This window comes from Beta vulgaris, chromosome 7, assembly GCF_026745355.1.
Source record: "Beta vulgaris subsp. vulgaris cultivar EL10 chromosome 7, EL10.2, whole genome shotgun sequence".
Lineage (NCBI taxonomy): Eukaryota > Viridiplantae > Streptophyta > Magnoliopsida > Caryophyllales > Amaranthaceae > Beta > Beta vulgaris.
In genome coordinates this window covers 8128274-8147938 of record NC_079208.1, presented here as the reverse complement: position 1 = coordinate 8147938, position 19665 = coordinate 8128274, and the positions used below count along the sequence as shown (strand labels likewise).

The 19665-nt window shown below is 35.7% G+C and overlaps 1 protein-coding gene and 1 long non-coding RNA gene across 3 annotated transcripts; one reads left to right on the top strand and one right to left on the bottom strand.

Annotated features, from left to right (window-relative positions):
• Positions 1-332: 332 nt before the first annotated feature.
• On the bottom strand, positions 333-16934 carry LOC104898587 (uncharacterized). 2 transcript variants are annotated; one of them, XR_007276026.2, is made up of 7 exons: positions 16811-16934; positions 15475-15517; positions 10326-10714; positions 5632-5736; positions 5320-5439; positions 3135-5211; positions 333-719 (listed from the first exon to the last, which is right to left on the bottom strand). It is a non-coding gene; the product is annotated as an uncharacterized LOC104898587 (long non-coding RNA). The 2 variants fall into 2 exon arrangements; XR_008970096.1 differs by lacking the exons at positions 333-719; positions 3135-5211; positions 5320-5439; positions 5632-5736; positions 10326-10714 and having other exon boundaries at positions 10809-15517.
• LOC104898586 (probable 2-oxoglutarate-dependent dioxygenase SLC1) lies at positions 16853-18662 on the top strand. The gene is made up of 4 exons (XM_010685684.3): positions 16853-17140; positions 17239-17486; positions 17742-18087; positions 18213-18662. The coding sequence occupies exons 1-4, from the start codon at positions 16853-16855 to the stop codon at positions 18456-18458; spliced, it is 1128 nt and encodes a 375-aa protein (XP_010683986.2). The 3' UTR covers positions 18459-18662.
• The last annotated feature ends 1003 nt before the right edge of the window (positions 18663-19665 follow it).

Sequence of the window (19665 nt, the reverse complement as noted above, 5' to 3'; positions counted from 1 at the left end):
CTTCGGCTTTGGATTATAATGGATTATAAAACAGTCATATATGGCTACACTTTTTTTCTCTTTGTGAAGTAGCAGACAGGTATATGCATATCAAATCAAAGTCATTTGGAGACAGCCTCTCTCTCATCAGTCATCAAAACTTACAAGTTGCAAGGGTAAGTTGCTTAAATGGGACTCCCTTATCCCATCATGGGCAGGAGCCTCTTTATAGGTGTTGAAGTAATATAGTTGATGAAACTAGGAAAAAATGCTATCTAGATATTGTACTACTACTTATAAAAAAACAAAAGGTCTCAGCCCACAGGCCATTATAAAGCATAAGGTCACAGCCCACAGGCCATTATAAAGCATAAGGTCACAGCCCATCGAATCAACGAAAATTACTTTAGACACCCCAAAAGTTGGTAACAGATGTAGCAGGTGGATACACAGCATAGATTAAGAAAGGTTCTCACTCTTATGGACCACCTTACACGAATAAACCAGTCATAGTATTTCATGCATAATTCCACAACTAAGATCTATAAGGAGGTAAGCCTGGAAAGATCCTAAAAGCCCAAAAGCAGCCCAAACATGCCAGATAGTGCTTCCTAGTAAAGGGCTCAATTAGTTTTGTGTTGTTTTTAGATATACATCAGCAAGATTGTACAACTTACCCGATGGACTTCTCAGATAGACAGGTGAAGAGAGTCACACCATTCTTCCAAATAGAGGTTTTCCTAGCATGAAAAAATCAAACATGAGTTGATCATCACTCTCCTACTGTTCAATCCACCACACCTGCACAAGCTTGACTTAGGCATCATCAAGGAGTCTAACTTAGCTAACATTGTGGTTATTAGTATTAGGATGGAAGCGCAAATTGACTAGCTCCAGTAATATAGTGTGTCTTGGAGCGGTTTCGGGTGAGGTTGTGTAGATATAAGGAGAAGAATTGCGTCTTGGAGTGGCAACGGCGCAACGCAGTGTCACTAGATCAGAGTGTAGGCAGATGTTTTCTAGTCACAAGTGCACATGCGTGGAAGCACAACTAAATCTGAACCCAAATCAACTCGGTCCTAACTCAACTGACTTACAAAACAACCCAAGTAGCATGATCCAAACATAAACTTTGACTGAACTCAATTTCATGGAATGGAAAAATATCACCTAATGTATTTAGGTTCCGTTTGGTAGGGTGTAAAACATTTTCAGTGTAAAATGATTTTCATGGAAAATAATTTACAATGGAAAACACAATTCCAAAATTAGTTTTCCATTGTTTGGTTCCATGTAAGAAAAATAATGAAAATGAAAGAAATATGAGAGGGAAAGTAGGGAGGTAGTGAGAGGAGTATGTAAGAGAGATAAGGAAAATAGTTTTCCCTTCATTTTGAAGGGAAAATAGTTTTCCCTTCATTTTGAAGGGAAAATGGTTTTTCATCATTGGGAGTGTAATTTTACTCCAAATGAAAATGGTTTTACACTCCCTTGTCAACCAAACAATGTAAAACTGAAAATAGAGGAAAACGGTTTTCCAAGAAAACGTTTTACGCCCTACCAAACGGAGCCTTAAACTTGAAATGATCCGAAAATGGATACAAATGATATAAAGACACGACATTAACCTATATCTCAGCTGACCGAACCTTAACACATATAGACTGGACCAATATTCATTTCTTTTCAAATATAATTTATACCCATAGCATATAAGTCTAGAGAGGTGACATGAGACATCAACTTCTGCCAAGACTTCAAGATCAAATTTTGCAGCCCTGGTATACAAAATTAAGGTTCAGGCATTGAACATTATATTAAAAATCTGTATATACGGGTCTTTCGGGTCAGGTCATCCCACAAAACCGCTAAACCATTCAGGATATATCATATTTACAAGTCAAAAACCTTAGTTGAACAGCAGCATGAACTCAAGCCGGGTTGGCCCTGATTTTAAAAACTTCATTTATGACATATCATCCCAACAAATTCATAGTTGCAAACCATATATGTATATCTAATTTGCTTATCCCTTGACGCAACTTTTACTTGAAAGACCCCGAAAATGATCCGAAAATTCTGTCCATAAACTAACATCTAATACCAAACCTGAAACATATTTCTTACTTGAATTCAATTCTAGCATATTGCATTAGCACATTGTAATATTCACTCGTATAATTTAAGAATATGTCAAAAAACTGATCATATATCAAATAAAACACATGATTCTTCTTATTTGATTTAAGAATTTCCCCTCAATTGTATTAGCAATTAGCTCAACCTCAATCTTTCCTTCCAAATGGTTGTCAAGTTTAGCACATCAAGGCAACAAGAGAAAGAAATAAATAAACTTTTAATAAGATACTAGAGGCTGACCACCAAATGATCGGATCCTAGTGAAATCAAATGCTAATGAAAAGATCGCAATATGTGAAGATTAACGATTGTCACAAAAAAAAGAGTTATTTGCTTTTATCAGGATGTTAGCAGCAAAGCTCAGCCTTCCCTATTCCCACAACCTAGAAAACTAAGCAAATGACAATCAAGGATTCAAGAGTTAACATCCAAAATGCACCCACCAAACATGGTCTAACTGCTTAAAAATCATAAATACTCTCTCTGTCCTCAAAAATAAACTTCCTGCATTTCTTTTTAGACAATCTACAAATAAAAGTCTTATTTCCCTAATCCCTATATAACATATTTGCCTTATTCAACCCATGTGAGGTGGACCGCTCCATTAAATAAATCTTCCACACTTTCTACTTATCTCATGTGATGTAGGGTCTCTCTCAATCAATTTATTTACTCAAGCTTTTACACTATCTACGAAAAAACCTACCCTCTCTTACTAAAATATTGTGTGCCTAAGGCCCCGTTCTTTTGGACACAGAGAAACTAAACTGAACTAAAGCAAAAGAAAACTTGGAAACTAACTGAACTGAAAACAAGTCCAAAAGAACAGGGCCTAAGCCCAAAAAGAAGATAATTCGAAGACGAAAAGAATATAGAATAGATGTACCATAAGATAGGGTGGATTTTGACTATATACCATAAAATAGAGCAGACATTCAAAGAAGCTAAAATCAAAAGGTCAAACAAGTAATACAAGCCTCATAATGGCAATAATAAAATCAACATTACGGTACTACCTCTCAGCATTGACATAATATTCTTGGTCTTCTAAAGTATTCCCATTTCCAATTGAGCACCAAATTCCTTCTCTCAAGTAAAGCTCCCAGCCATCAAGAAGAGGAAGTGAAGTGATCGTGCCACGTGTCAATTATTCAACGGCCAACTTTGTCCAAGTACAACCTAGAACTCAAATAGCAGCATCACCTGAAAGCATAATTTTCTAATACAACAATTATTGAACAGGCAAAACAAAATCATTGACATTTTAATTATGTAAATATACTATTGCTGTCGACTTGCAGACAGGAAAATTATTTATAGGAAGTAAACGCCTGATACAAATTCATTAATCTCCAATAAATACTGACAATTCCAGAAGTCAAAGTTCCTGCATGCAGATGAATAATATTAAAGACATTTGGTACGTTAGCTTACCAAAAGGACAAGTTTTCATATTCAGCAAAAGGAGAAATATATCTACTAAAGAAAAGGAAATTTAAGGAAATACTCACAAGTCAATAGGCAATAGTGATGTCTGTTTGGAAGCTAGAAAACCAATTTTTTTATTTTCTTTCTTATGAATGTAAGCATAAAACACTAGGATTGCCTATTCTGAAGGCAGAACCGTATTTTTTCTAACTGAAGATGTTAATCTATGCTACACTTTTTGCCAGGTTTGGTTTTGTATGAGCATAGATATGACGAGCGAGAGAAGCAAGGAAGTCCGCCACTTGATTTGAGTAGAAAACTTAACCAACTGCTTAAAGCAAAAAATATTTCTAAGAAACCCCCCGAAACTCCGAAAGTGAGTGTGTGCTCAGGAATCGAGGAATCATGGCATTCAATTAGTTTAGCTAAATTAGTTTAGCTAAATTAGATACTTTTTCAGTCCAGATTTCATTGTCACAATGCTACACCGTATCATAATTAAGTATAAAACGTAAATTGACCTAATATCGTTTTACTAGTTGTAGATTTTGGATAAGAGCATATTAGAAAATCCAACCATAAACTATTTTTATTTCGATAACAAATTGTTTCTTGAGCATAAATCGTCAAAATGGCAATTATATGTAAGCACAAATGAATTATATTGGAAAGATGAAAAAGAAAAAAAATTGACAAGAACAAAGTAATTAAAAGCACCTAATTACTATATTATTTTCATGTCAGCATAAAAAGGTGTAAGAGAAGTAATCGTTGTATTGTTGCAAGGAATATAATACCCATTTAGTGATGTGGCATAAAGACATGCACCTAATGTAGATAACAAAGACAGCAATTAAAACATTTATGACTTCCAGATGAACTGATAACTACAACCATGAATGAAGCTGTCGCTGCTAGCAGCAAGGATTGACTTTTAGAGGTGGGTTTGCGTTGCTTGACTTAACAAAGAAGTTCGTCTATCAAACAACTTTTGTGCATCTTTAAGGAACATTTCCAAGAAACTGGTCTTGAAAGTCTTCCTTCTTTGAACGTTGAACTTAATAGCTTTGAAGGTGCCAAGTCTTTAATAGAATCAACTAATCAAGCATTCCTATAAATCTTGCTAAATATTTATAAGTTAAATGTTGCTTATGTTCACACATCTTTCTGCATCTTAAAGGAAGATTTCCAAGAAGCCATTCTTGAAAGTCATCCTTCCTTTAACTTTGAACTAAACGACTTGAAGTTGACAAGTCTTCAATAGAATCAAATAATCAAACCTCGTTGTAAATCTAGTTGAAAATTTTGAGGGTAAATGTTGCTTATGTTCATACATGTTTATAATTGCAAATGAATCGCTTGAAGACAGGCCGTCTCAAACTTATTGGGAACCCTATACTAAAAATAAAGATTGGGCCCTAAAATATTTTGCATAAGTTTGAAAGATTAAAATATGTATTCTATGATTATAGTAAGATTAGTTCTTGCAAAATAAGCACACAAAACCTGGGTATTAGGACAATGTAACTAAAAGAACAAAATGGACTTTAAATCTTCAGGCTCTCTTAAATGACGCCACATGTTGTTGGTCACTTTGCACTCTTTTAAACGACTCTAGCTTGAAATTGAGGGTTGAGACTTGAGGATGACATGGACCACCTTTACCTGTCCAACATAAGTTTTGGGTCCTTAACATACTAGATTATCAGAAAGCAATTTGGTAGTTTCAGTTTCTAGATTATCGCAGTTTATGCAGAAGGTAAAGTTTAGAACCTGCTAGTTCATGATTTCTGAAAGGTATACCAAATGTGTGATTACCCTGAACCTTGGTTTACATCAGTGAAAGCTTTACAAATAATAATATTTGTCCTCACATGTTCAGATTACAATTGCCTGAAAGATAAAGGTTAACAAGCCATGAATGATCATCTCAATTTCAAAGCCAGATAAGAGTGCTACAGTCAGCCAGTCACATTGAACAGAAATATACTCTGCATATTAGTGTATTTCAACTAGAATAAAAGATAACTTCAAAAATATGCCATTAAGTTCAAAATTCAAATGAACAGAGATGACTTGAATTACCTAGCATTGTATGAGATTTTAGCCCATCCCTCATCCTAGAGGTCTTGGACATACCATGACATAGTAAGCAATGATAGCAACACATCGTCCACATTACCTGTGACACTGATTAAGCAGAGTTATCACAAAAGAGATTTGAAACTTTGGACGTTCACTATGCAATTACATAGAATTGCAAGCAACTTTCAATAAGCTCATGTATAGGCCAACAAGTAATAATTGACGTTTAGGGCTTTCAGCAAAAGTAGAAAAAATACAGGTCTAATACAATATGCAATGATTATATGGAGAGAGTTTACAATTATATGAAGAAAATGATTTTGCAAGAGCATATAGCACTAAACAGAAATACTGAAATGGATGAATAGGATCTTTTTAGTTAATAAGTCGTGGTAACACTGCCTTACGATAAAGTTATTGTACGACAACTTCACTTTTTGCCCTAAAAGGGTCACATTTCAAGTTAAAGAATCGTTTATAGACAAGCGATCACATTTTACCTTAATAATTTTGTACTTTGTAAACAACATAATATAATTCATTGGTTCATAAAGCCAACCCCATCTTTTGGGATTAAGGTTTTGGTACTGCTGTTGTAGTATGCAACTGTTCAGTCCACAATAACATAGGAAGTTCATGGAGGATGTAGCTTGCATAGTTGCCCTAGGTAAGTGGCTATTCCCATAAGAAGTAAAACTTTTTGTATTCAACGTAACAAATTTTGACACCTCTAAGGGAACGAAATTCCTTGTTCCTTAAGCATTACAAACATCTAACCAAAGTAACAATTCCATTAACACATTCATTAGACTTCAGAACTCCTATGGCAGGATTGAGATATAATAGAAAGACTTCTAGGAGCATTAGACTTGTTGGGAGCTGAAACTATAAATAAAAGAATCGCCAATTCAATTAGTACTATTGCATTATGACACATTGACGCATACCAAGTTTCCAAGTCAGCTAAAGGTGTGCAACGCATATTTGAACAAATACAGCATGGCATACAGGAGAGAAGTAACAAAGTGTAGAGGGTGGTTCTCCAATTCATAGGTCAGAATGTGAATAACTACATTGGCCTAACACCATACCTCAACCAATAACTAATGAACATAAGGTATGTCAGAGACATAAACCAAGAAAGCAGCATGAAGATGGGAAACAAAGAGTCATTACACCATGTGTCCATATCAGATAGTAATTAAAATACTTTTTTAAGTAATAACTCCAGATCATACCCTTTGCTTGACAAGTTCAAGAACCTTAACAAGAGTCAAATTTCACTCGTGTCTCAGGCAACTATTATTTTAAGGGCACACTGGCCAGAGTAAAAGGTACTTTACCTTACAAGAAAACAGCCAAAAAGAAAAAAGATAATGATATTAATTGCATGGCAACTTGTGGAGCATCTTAATTATTAGTAATAGAATCTAAAACCAAGCCTCAAGGTATTGGTTGTAAGGGGTATTCTAAGGACTAAGGAGTAAGGACAACCATGACGAAAGAGCACCTCTTTATCCCACGTAGGAAAGGCCAATTAAAAAGTACTTGGATCTACCAAAACTCTTGGACTATCCTTAACATGATGCCATGAACTATTAGTATATAATAATTATCTCACCATCACAGCCAACATATCATTTTCAGGCCAATAGCTGTGATGCACCAAATAAGCTAACGCTAGCTTGATAACCCCATCATGCCCCAGAGAGCCTGAAGGGTAAATGTTTGTCTGAGACAGTCTTAGAATATTTTTTAGTAGGACGAGAGGGGTGCTTATGTGATAAAAAGGATACCATCTTACATTTTTTTGGGATACCTTATTGTGACTAACATTAAGTTAGTAAGAAACAGTCTCACTCAACACTTGTTCAACAAAGTAATTAGTAATGACTTTGGTGGTAATTTCTTTGTTTTACCCTAGCAAACAAAGCATCCCTTTGACTTAGCTATGCTGACTTTGTGAAAATATCCTGATATTGAAGTCACATACTAGCACAATGCCAAGCATAGAATCAACTAATAAACATTCAACATAACATGAAAGCGATAACGAAGATAATCGAGATTTTCATAAAAGTCAGTATCAAAACAAACTGTCCATTTTCAGCAAAAAATTTGCAGTGGTCCAATTTGGGGAAAAGGTTCCGTGTATAGCCCACTGCATAGTTAGCAGTTGCCTTCTGGAAGCATTGGGGTTGCAGTCTGGTGTGTTCATATTCAAATAACAAGAAAGAAATACTAGTAATAGATGGAGGCTTTCCTAAACACAGCAAAACATGTAAAGGGGTGGGCTAATGTTGAATGCAAATATTTTAAAAAAAAATAAAAAAAAAAAAAACGAGAGAAAAAAGAAGGAAGATGTTATGCGGAAGCGTTTAATTAACCAAAACAAGCATGCACAACTACCAAGCACCCAAACAAGAACACAACAAAACGAATAAAGAACACACAGATTTAACGAGGTTCACTATCAATGCGATAGCTACGTCCCCAAGGCAGGGAAAAAAGATTCTTTCACTATGAACGAGACGATTACAAATTACGATAGGCAAGATTCAATTGAATGTAATTGAATCTCAAAGACTCTCTTTAATCTTCTCTATTGTGTTTAAGCTAATCTCTCTCTGATATTTTGTGGTTATCCAACCCTAAATATGAAGTAACATATTTATATGAAGTCTAGAATACAAGCCCTAAGTTGTCGAATAAACCGAGTGAAGAAATCGCCCTCGCACTTCGCGAAAAAAACAAAGCTGAGCTCGCGACACACGATCAGTGTCGCGACTCGCGAGCACCTCGCGAAGCCCTTGCGACACTCGTCGCGGCTCGCGACGATGAGTCTGCCATAACACGCAGGAAATCACCCCTCGCCCCTCGCGACACAGGTCGCGACTTGCGACGACTCCAGCTCGCGACCCGCGATGGTGGTCGCAACTCACGACTTGTGATGCTGCCTGCAAGTCACAACTCACAAATCTCCACCTTGACTTGCATCTACCACACGACTCCACCTCGAAACCATCAACAAAACATGTACCTCTTCAACAGTACACGAGATACTCTTTTCCCCTCCTGCTTATGCATCTTTAACCCGATGTCGGGCTTGCCCTCATATGAGTCTCACTCAATCTTGCCAAGATCGCTGACTACTCATCATGAACGATCCGGTCTCACAGCCTATGAGACCCATGTTGCACATTCACCCGAAGCCCAATTTATTACCCATCGAGAATCAAATCGCCTTCACTGAACCGCAAACACACTAGCTCCACCTTAATCAAGACAAGTTAGTATCCTGCCAGTTGCTCCAACTAGAGCCATTTGCACTTACGTCTAAGTACCCAAAACAATCACCCTTGGGGCAAGGGAAAATTCCGTCAAAGTTCTTCTATGCTCCCGCCGGAGCACTCCACCCCGTTCTCACTGGAACGCAAGTAACTCCTCCTGGAGTTCCAATCTAGCTACCTCTTGGTGACTTCTCGCAGAACCACCTCTCAACCCAACACTCCCTAACAAAGACATGCCGCTCGGAGAACCCATAGCTATAAGCTGGCACACAAGTATCGATAGAACCGAACCTTATCATACCAGACCGCTGCTGAAAGATCCCTGGTTGTTCTTCTTGATGATCCGTAGTTTCAACCAGTTGTGTGGTAGTTCCCACAAACTCTACCTCATTGTTGACACTCTCATCCTCAACCCAACTAGTACTCTTCAACCCGGTTGTTGAACTCATTCTTGTTGACGCTGACCCCTCAACCTGTGTAGAAGCCCCCCCATAAGCTCCACCTCACACTCACAACCATCACTTTTCAACCCGAAATGCACCTTCAACTCAGAATCATCTCTAGCCAGTGTCGTACCCTGCAAACCATACAAGTTACCCACACCTGACTTCACGCCACGAATTAACTCATAAGAACCATTCACTACACGCAAAACTCCACCCCCTCTTTGGAATCGGAAACCCTTACGGTCTAACATCCCAAAAGATATAAGATTTCTCTTAAGCTGTGGAACATGCCTCACGCCTCTAAGATCCTTAACTCTCCCATCATGCATTCTAAACCTCACGGAGCCTACTTCAACCACCTCACACACCGTATTGTCACCCAAAGTAACACTACTCTTGCATAAGCTATAGGTCGAAAACATCTCCTTTTTCAGAACACATATGTAAAGAACATCCTCTATTAAGAACCCACATATCTTTTGAGCGTTTCTCCTCATGGACAATTAGAGCTAAATCCTCCTCAGAATCGTAGTCAACTTTATTTTGTTTTGCAAAAGAAGGCGACCCACCCTTCTTAGGGCATTCACTATTCCAATGACCCGGTTCTTTACAATAATGGCAAAGATCACTACTTTTAGGGCCCTTCGACCTAGGTTTTCTCCTATCTTTACTCGAATCTCCCTTATTTTTCTCAGCAAACCTGCAGAATAATCATGATCCTCTACCATATCACCAGTTGCTTTATGACGCAATTCCCTAGTGTAAAGTGCCGACTTTACATCCTCTAGGGACATAGTTTCTTTTCCAACCACAAAAGACTCTACAAAATGTTCATAGCTACTTGACAATGAAACCAACAATATCAACGCAACATCCTCATCCTCAATCTTAACATCTAAATTACGCAAATCCAGTAAAATAAAATTCAAACTATCGAGATGATCTTGTGGGGACATACCTTCTCTCATGCGTAGGCCGAACAACCTTTGCTTCAATAACAATTTGTTTGTGAGCGATTTTGTCATGTACAAACTCTCCAATTTCAACCACAAACCTGCAGTGATTTCATCTGCAACCTCTGTGATGACATCGTCCGCCAAACATAGCAAGATAATTGAGTGTCCTCTTTCCTCCTTAGATCCCAACTCGATCTCAGTCACACTAGTCAGATTACCTTCTTTTGTTGTCGTTGTGAAACCCTTAATCAATGGTTTCCAGATACCTTGTTGTTTCAATAAAGGTCTCATCGTTATCAGCCATAACCCATAACTATTTCTTCCCGTAAACTTGTCGATCTTTAAGTTTGTAGTTGCCATGTCCCATAAAGCGATTAACCCCGGTGTTAACCTGTACCTCAGATACCACTTGTTATGCAGAAGCGTTTAATTAACCAAAACAAGTGTGCACAACTACCAAGCACTCAAACAAGAACACAAGAAAACGAATAAAGAACACATAGATTTAATGAGGTTCACTATCAATGCGATAGCTACGTCCTCAAGGCAGGGAAAAAAGATTCTTTCACTATGAACGAGACGATTACAAATTACAATAGGCAAGATTCAATTGAATATAATTGAATCTCAAAGACTCTCTTTAATCTGCTCTATTGTGTTTAAGCTAATCTCTCTCTTATATTTTGTGGTTATCCAGCCCTAAATATGAAGTAACATATTTATATGAAGTCTAGAATACAAGCCCTAAGTCGTCGAATAAACCGAGTGAATAAATCGCCCTCGCGCTTCGTGGAAAAAACAGAGCCGAGCTCGCGACACGCGATCAGTGTCGCGACTCGCGAGCACCCCGCGACGATGATTCTGCCACAACACGCAGGAAATCACCCCTCGCCCCTCGCGATGACTCCAGCTCGCGAACCGCGATGGTGGTCGCGTCTCGCGACCTGTGACGCTACCTGCAAGTCACAACTCACAGAAGAAGAATTCCATATCTGATAAAAATGCCTAAGACTGAGAGCTTTTCTTAAAGCATATTATAGCATATATAAAAACTCATTCCTCTTTCTTGTTATCCATATTACTTTCATAAAGATTTTTACTTGGCGTCAAATAAATAAAACAAACTTAAGAGGATTTCAAATAAATGAAACAAAAATGAGGATATACGCAAATATGTAGGTGATTTTGTGCGGTTTGTTGTTAAGTTTGTCTCACCTCAAATAATTAAATAAAAAACATGAATTTTACTCCACATAATTTGCAATAGTAACCAAGTTTATCTCACACGAATTGCGGCAACGGGTAACTACCTGATATTTGCTCACATAAGGAAGATATTTTCCATAAGGATTATCTACTACTTTTCAAATGATAAAGATATATAGAGTCCAAGAGCCAAGAATGGTAAAGAGAAAAAAAAACATATTTTCCATTAGAAAAATTATTCTAGAGGAAAGGCTAATTTATACCACCTCCATTTTTTTTGATAGATTTCCCGTTTCTAAAAAAAGAACATGAACATATCAAATACAAAACACCATATTGATTATAGAAGAACATATGCGTATATGACTTGAGAAGCAAAAAATTATGAAAATAGTCATAACAACGAATTAAAATTTAAAAAGAACATGAAGTTCTAAAACAAAGAACATCATTCTGATTATAAAAGAACATGATATAATACAATAATGAACAACATATTGATTATAAAAGAACACGTACACATAATAGTTGAGAAGCACAAATCTGTAAAAATAACAATAATGAATAAGGACATAAAAAATACATATTTCCTCCGTTCTGTTTTAAATGAAACATTGGATGAAATGACACTATTCACTAATCAATTTTAACTCCAATTTATCGCTATTATATAAAGAAAAACATAGTCAAGTGGGATCTTGTTAGATTCGTCTCGATGTATACTATCAAATTATAACTTTTTTATATTTTTTACGTTTACACAACTAAAGATATTAATGACTAAAGAAGCGCGTTGGGTTGCGTGAAAAAGCAAACGTTTCATTTAAAACGGAACGGAGGAAGTACTTTTTATCATCTCGTGGGAGTGATTTGTCGCAATTCTTGAAAAGTTATCAATGTTTGCCAAAACAAAAATTAATAAATAATAAAAGTTTGTTTTTTAAAAAAAAAAAAGTTTAATGTGATGTTATCATCTAGTGGGATTGATTTGCCGTAATTCTTTTTTTAAAAAAAATTATTTCCTTTTCTTCAAGATTGCATTTTCAAGCTATGCGTTTTGGAGCAGGACCACGTAGAGGAAGGTGGTCTCTACTCCACCATCCACGCTTTGGAGGATATAGCCTACTTATCACTTATTTACAACTTATAGTTTCAATACTGATCTCTCATGTCATCTAGAAATTTGAATCCACAAAATCATCGGAACTCCAAGATTCATAAGCCTCTTCTAATTCACTCATTCTATTATTATTCGGGAGTATCACCAGTAATATAATTCACCATTTTATCATGCAACATGCATTCCCTAAAATGCAGTTACCAGCAATTCTATGCCACAAAAAAATTCTCAGAATGTATATGTACTCATGAGTCATATCTCTATAGATAATGAACTCGTCTCTGCCACATGCATGAAAGCAAAACGTCTTATTAGGGTTAGCAACTGTCACAAGAGACATAGAACCAAGGAAAAAATCGTGGACGCAGTCGCGATAACATTTGCGTTGTCGCAAAAGCGGCTTGTAACAGATGAATGGAAAGAATCCTGGCTGACGCGGCATGAATTCTTTTAAAAAATTCACATTCATATGTTATAACTATATTTGCAATGTTTTAGTTTATAAAGCATTATAACAACATAATATAATCAAATCTATCACAATATCATGTTTCATAAGCTATATATATAATGATTTATATAATAACTTTGGTCAATGTTTGAAAAGAACGGATGTAATGGAGATAAAAACGTTCCGATGCGGCGAGTTTGCGTTATGGAACGGACAAGAGAAGTATGAGAATTTTATTATAGTGTTCCGTAACGGGATTTCACGGAATGGCAATATCCAAAATCCGTTATTGAATGGCAATTATGTAACAGACGATTGACGAAATGAAGCTACTGAGGGAAAAAATCAATAACAGAAGAATAATATAAAAGTTCATTTACATAGTTTTCAATTTGGATATTATTGAAAAGATGATTATGAGGGAAACAATTAAGTAATAAAATATGAGAAAAAAAATGATATTAGTTCAGATAATAGGAGAGTCCATCATAATATTATTGCTGGAAATAAGATACTATTTATTTCGCAAAAAAGAAAAAAGAAAGAGGATGTACAAGACGGGATATAAGTTTTAGAAAATGTCTATAAATGTACGTCTTGATATGATAAATTATTAACATTATAATTTAAGAATAATAATTTATAAAAATATATAATACAATAGTGTGAAATTAATAATTACATCGATGGTATGATTTTGAACTGATAGTATCACAATTATGTGTTAGAACAGATAAGCAATCCATTTACCCAATTCAAAAATAAAAATACTCTGCTGCCAGTCCCACGACTTAAAATGAAAGGCAGAAATGTACGGCATTTTGTTCCTCTAGAAGAATACCCGTGTTGACACAGGAAGATGCTAAGCTCAGATCTTGACATTTTCAAATACAAAGAATCAGGTCAACTGGTCTTAAATGGAGAATTACTTTTTATAAATAACTGCACCTTTTTTCAACTTTCCATTTATATCCTTCATACATCCAAAGCTATGTGAGCTACAGCAACTGACAGAAGTACTATGCATCAGAATTACCTACATCAGGTAGAAAAAGAAATACTCCCTCCGTTTCTTTTTGTTCTTCCTGTTTTGTGTTTTGACTATTTGCGTTTGCCAATGCACTTTTTGAACCTTGAATATCTTTCATTTCATATTAATAAAATTTTAACGATTGATAACAAAGTACTTATTGAAACGTATCAAACAAAACCCGCATGACAATAGTTTTTCTTATATATTGAGAAGAATTTAGAAGATCAATAACAATCAAAAAGAAAAGGAAGAAGTACTAGCAACAGTGAACCAAAAAATTCCAACATAAACCAAAACAAAAAATAATTTGACATGAATAGTCTCAAGCTTTTACTAAGCTTCTCAGAATAACCCTAACTTTAAATTATTTCAATATAATCCCAACTTTCAGAGAGACCTTCTCGACATAATCACAACTTTATTTATAGACCCAACAAAAAAGGCTCAAAAAATAACAGGAAAAAAAAACTTGGATCATTTTGAAAAGGTACTCAAAACTTTTGGATTATCCCTAACTAACAAGAAGTTGGAATTAATTTGAGAGCATGGGTGAAAATTAAAGTTATTCATGTCAATTATATATAAAAAAAAGTTGATAGGAAAAAAAAAGGTGCAGCCAGAACTCAAAGCAAGATGGACCAATGTCTGCTAAATTTTTTATTATATGCAGTAGTTTTTTAGATGGACCAATGTCTGCAATAGGACAATGAATAGTACTACTTCCAAACTCATGTCCCCACATAAATATACAATACAGGTCAGTTGCAAGTTTAGCCAAATCTCATTATTGCACATTCTTAGAGCCACTACTTTGTCATAGTTAAAAGAGCATATATATTGGGTAAGCTTACACAAGAAAGGCTTATCTCTCCACGAGTATTTTTTGAAATAACATAAAACCAAACCAAAAAAATTCAATAAAGAGCAAAAATCTCTACTTTTTTTTTTTTTGTTTCTAGCCAATCTGCAATACTTCTATTATCTAATTCTGTAAATGCCTCTTGCGATAGCTCAAAGATAACCAACTACTTCAGGATCACAGGTCACTAACTGATATAGTTTAATTAGTAAACTACTTATTGGTTAGTGAGTTTGCTCAATATGGTCACTGGCAAACAGTAGTATGCAGAATGATATATATTTAAGTTAACCCCTATGAAAGAAGTCGTCTGATTTAATAAGCAGAAGTCAAAACAATTGCAACTTGCAGATACCATTCCCAAATATTCTGACAATGTCAAAACAAAAATGTTGTCAAACAATCAGCTGATTTATGCATGGTCTCATTAGTCGAAAGTTAATGTAAGTTTAAGGAAAAAAGATTCTTTAAAAGGTACGTACTTGCTCGATACAAGTTGTGGGCTTTCCGCTCCTATCTTTTCACCTGAGAAAAAATTTGGAGAAAATTGTAAGCCCTACTTGTTCATATAAGCTGCTGCTTGCCAATAAGCGCAAATAAGTATTGATGTGGTCCACTAACATTCAATTTAGAACCAACATAAGTTCCAACATGCTTAGATAAGTTAAAAATTAGTTCTAATAACTTCGAATAAGTACCGATAAGCATTTTTTTCAGGTAAGAGATTGAAGCCAAATCCCATATGCAGAAAGATAACTAATGAAATTTTCAAAGAGCTAGCCACATGACATGTATGCTCCAAAGTCGGTAACTCATGATAAACATGAAATTGTCAAAAGTGTATAAAACATAAAAGTTCATCAGATTCTTAAATAAGGAACTAGTCAAAGCATCTGCTAGCACCTGACTCATTGGATTAAACTTGACACCATGCATGAACTCCTAAATGTGTGGGATAATAAAATAAGCCCCAATAACAAAATCATTTTAATTTTTTTTGTTTTCTGCTAATGCCTTTTTCAAAAAGATGAATTAGTACTACTTGCAGGAAAAGTTGTAAATTGTCCACAACTACTGTTATTGCTGTGTACAGACAGCATCAAGACATTTACCACTTGAGCAATAATTAAACATCCAAGTTTCTCAGCTAGCTTGAATATCCGGGAAGATGCACTGAATTAAATAAATTTTATGATATCATTACCACTTCAACAATTGATAGACAGCCTATATTAGAAACAGACCCTATTTTAAACAAAAAATATGCAAAAAGTCAGCCAGTTGCATGTAACACATATAATATTCTAAGTGAGAGAACTAGATCAAGGAGAATAAACAAAGCCTTGGAAATAAATTGGCAGCACATAGATGGAAAAAGCTTAAGACCCCAAGAACTCGTTCTTTGACCCAAATTTTTGGTCAACGGTCTTATTATATAGGAAGTTTTCTTTTGCTTGGATAAAGAAACCCAAAATTGTTTTAATGAACTTGGCACGCCCCCACCCTCATCTGAAAAAACCAAAGCTGGTTTTTCTAAAGGTCTGGTTTTTCCAAAACTTGCGACTGTGGTTCTGACGTAGCGTCCCTAAGCCACTCCTATATATAGGCTTCTTCTGCATTACCATAAACCTCAAAAATTATTCTTCTGCATTACCATAAACCTCAAAAACTATTCTTCTGGTACTCCCTTCATCGTACACATTCATCCGCAAAATAAAGGTATGGATGGTGGTTATGTTTAATGTTGACTTTCTCCTCCCGTCTCCTCTCCTCTCCTCTTCTCTCTACGAAGAGGAGCTAAGAGTATGTATAATTGACCTTTTCTGATTGCATGTCACAGGAAGTAAGCTGCTCATCCCAATGTCTCCAGCAATTTCACTTCAATCCGTAAGAAATATGAGCGACAGCAGCCAATCTGAAAACGAATATCAGAAAGGTGTGAAGCATCTCTACGAGAATGGAATTCAGAAGGTCCCAAACAAGTACATATTTCCAATCCTAGACCGACCAAACACTGAAAAAGAATCGCATGTTAATGAAGCAAATATCAAACTTCCGATCATAGATTTTGCTGAGCTACAAGGTGCAAACCGGTCTCAAGTTCTGAAAGACCTTACTAATGCTTGTGCGCAATATGGTTTCTTTCAGGTTGGTTACAACATCTAATATGAGCACCACAAGCTAAGTTTTTGGAACATAGCATACATAGATACAGCATGATACTTATCGTGTTGATGTTGCTGCAGGTGGTGAATCATGGTGTTCCTATAGATGGTATTACCAGTATGACTGATGCCTGCAAAAGATTTTTCGAGCTTCCTTTTGAGGAACGAGCAAAGTACATGTCAGCGGATATGAAAGCACCAGTTCGATATGGAACAAGTTTTAGTCAGAACAAAGACGGCGTCTATTGTTGGAGAGATTTTTTGAAGCTTGTTTGCCATCCCGTACCAGATGTCCTTTCTAACTGCCCGTCTTCACCAGAGCACCTGAGGTAGTAACAGACACTTCTAACTATTTTATTCTCTTCTGCAACCCTACCCACTAGAATAATTATTTGACTATGCAATGATTCATTTAAGCAGTAGGATAACTACCAGAAGATAGATTTTGTGGCTGCTTTCCTTTTTGAAAATAAAGCCGTAGAACTAGTGGTCTCCAATTGCCACCCCTTCCCCCAAAAAGAAAAAGATTATTTTAAAATGGAAAAAAGATAAAGATTCTAATTTCTTTCTTTATTCTCCAATAGGAAGCAGACAGCTGCTTACTCAAAGGAAACAAGAAACCTGTTTCTGATGCTGATGGAGGCCATCCTAGAAAGCCTTGGACTGTGGGGCGCAGAAATGAACATAACAGAAGAAAATGACATTTTGGAAGAATTCGAAGATGGAAGCCAGATAATCGTTACAAATTGCTATCCACCTTGTCCAGAACCTGAACTCACACTAGGGATGCCACCACATTCAGACTATGGCTTCCTCACTCTTCTTCTCCAGGATGAGGTCAAGGGTTTGCAAATACAGTTTGAAGAAAAATGGTTAACAGTTGAACCTATTCCAAATGCTTTTGTCGTAAATATTGGTGATCATCTAGAGGTAGGTTCTTTGTTCCATTCGTTCCATATAATATAAGATAAATACTTCATAATCTTACATTTCTGCAAGTTGGAACAGTAATGTTATAGCAAATTAAAGCAGTTTTTGATATGGTTTTGTTGCAGATATTTAGCAACGGAAGGTATAAGAGTGTGCTACACAGAGTTCTAGTCAATCAAGAGAAGACCCGTGTAACTGTAGCATCACTGCACAGTCTTCCCTTCGAACGTGTTATCCGGCCTTCACCTAAACTTATAAACAAACACAATCCAACACGTTACAAGGACACAGATTTTGCTACTTTTCTGGAGTATATTTCATCATGTGAGCCAAAGAAGAAGGCTTTTCTTGAGTCCAGAAAACTCAGTTGAAATGCACACATCTCCATGTCAACCAAGACACCTTTTAGGAAAAGAATTAATTCATGTACATGAAATTCATATAACATGCCCAACTATTACTGTTTTTTCATCTCAATAATCAAAGTAAGCTGTATCTAGAACGATCCAAGAAACAAAATTACAAGTAAACAATAGTTTTTTGACCAGAAATTTAACATCTGCTGATTGCCTCAACCTTCAATGTGTTCCTAATTTCTTTTAACTCAAACTTCTAAGTCAAGACTGCCAGCTGACATCAAGTCTAAGTGTCTAACACAACCATAAGCAAGGAGTCATTTCTCGAACCAAATAAAGCATTACAGATAAATATTTCTGGGAAAAACTTAAAAAGAAAAAAAAAAAATATATATATATATATATGGAAACAGAAACTTTGTATAGATGATGTAACACCTCATGTTTAATAGATTTGTGAAAAGAAGTCTATCTACATAATAAAGAGAGATGGAAGTAGGCTTTCTAATTCAAATCCAAGAAACCTGCCCAGAAAAAGCAAATTCCCAAAGCTTCAGGCTAGAACAACCATAAACTAGGAAATTAAGGCTTTTTCTGAGTGCCTATGACTTTGTAGATACCGTTCCTTATTAGACAATATGGGTTGACAGAGCTGAAAGAGTAATCACGTAAACTTTCATACTCATAGTTCTGAAATTTTAAGGTTCCACACAAGAAGTATCACATTACTCAAAACCCATCTGAAATAGAAATGTCTATAGTATACAGCTAGAATATCTCTACATAGCATATACAAGTTAGATGGTACTTCCTCCATCCCATACTAAACTTCCCCTTTGCTTTTTACATAGGTTCCGAGACACATTTTAACTATTAATCACTTTTTTTACATATTGATAAAAATTATAAAAAGTTGACATTTTGAATGTAAACATTTAGATGAATCTAAGAAGATCCAAAGTACCTATATTTTTTCCTATAAATTGGTGAAAATTTTATCGTCAATAGAAAGTTGACAATAAAAGCATATGAGAAGTTTCTTATGGAACGGATAAAGTTTATTTAGGGAGTTTTCATAAGTATATCTCAAATTGAAGGACAGAGAAGCATACAGTATTTACTTTACAGTGATAGTATACAGCAAATAAATAAATCATACCTCATGACTCACGAGTGTCCTAACAAGGACGAAATTTGAGAAAACTTCAATTTTATATCCTGA

Coding starts and splice junctions, on each gene's coding strand:
- LOC104898586 (XM_010685684.3), top strand. CDS start 16,853: ATGTCTCCAGCAATTTCACTTCAATCCGTAAGAAATATGAGCGACAGC. Junction 17,141..17,238: donor CGCAATATGGTTTCTTTCAG/GTTGGTTACAAC, acceptor ATGTTGCTGCAG/GTGGTGAATCATGGTGTTCC. Junction 18,088..18,212: donor ATATTGGTGATCATCTAGAG/GTAGGTTCTTTG, acceptor GTTTTGTTGCAG/ATATTTAGCAACGGAAGGTA.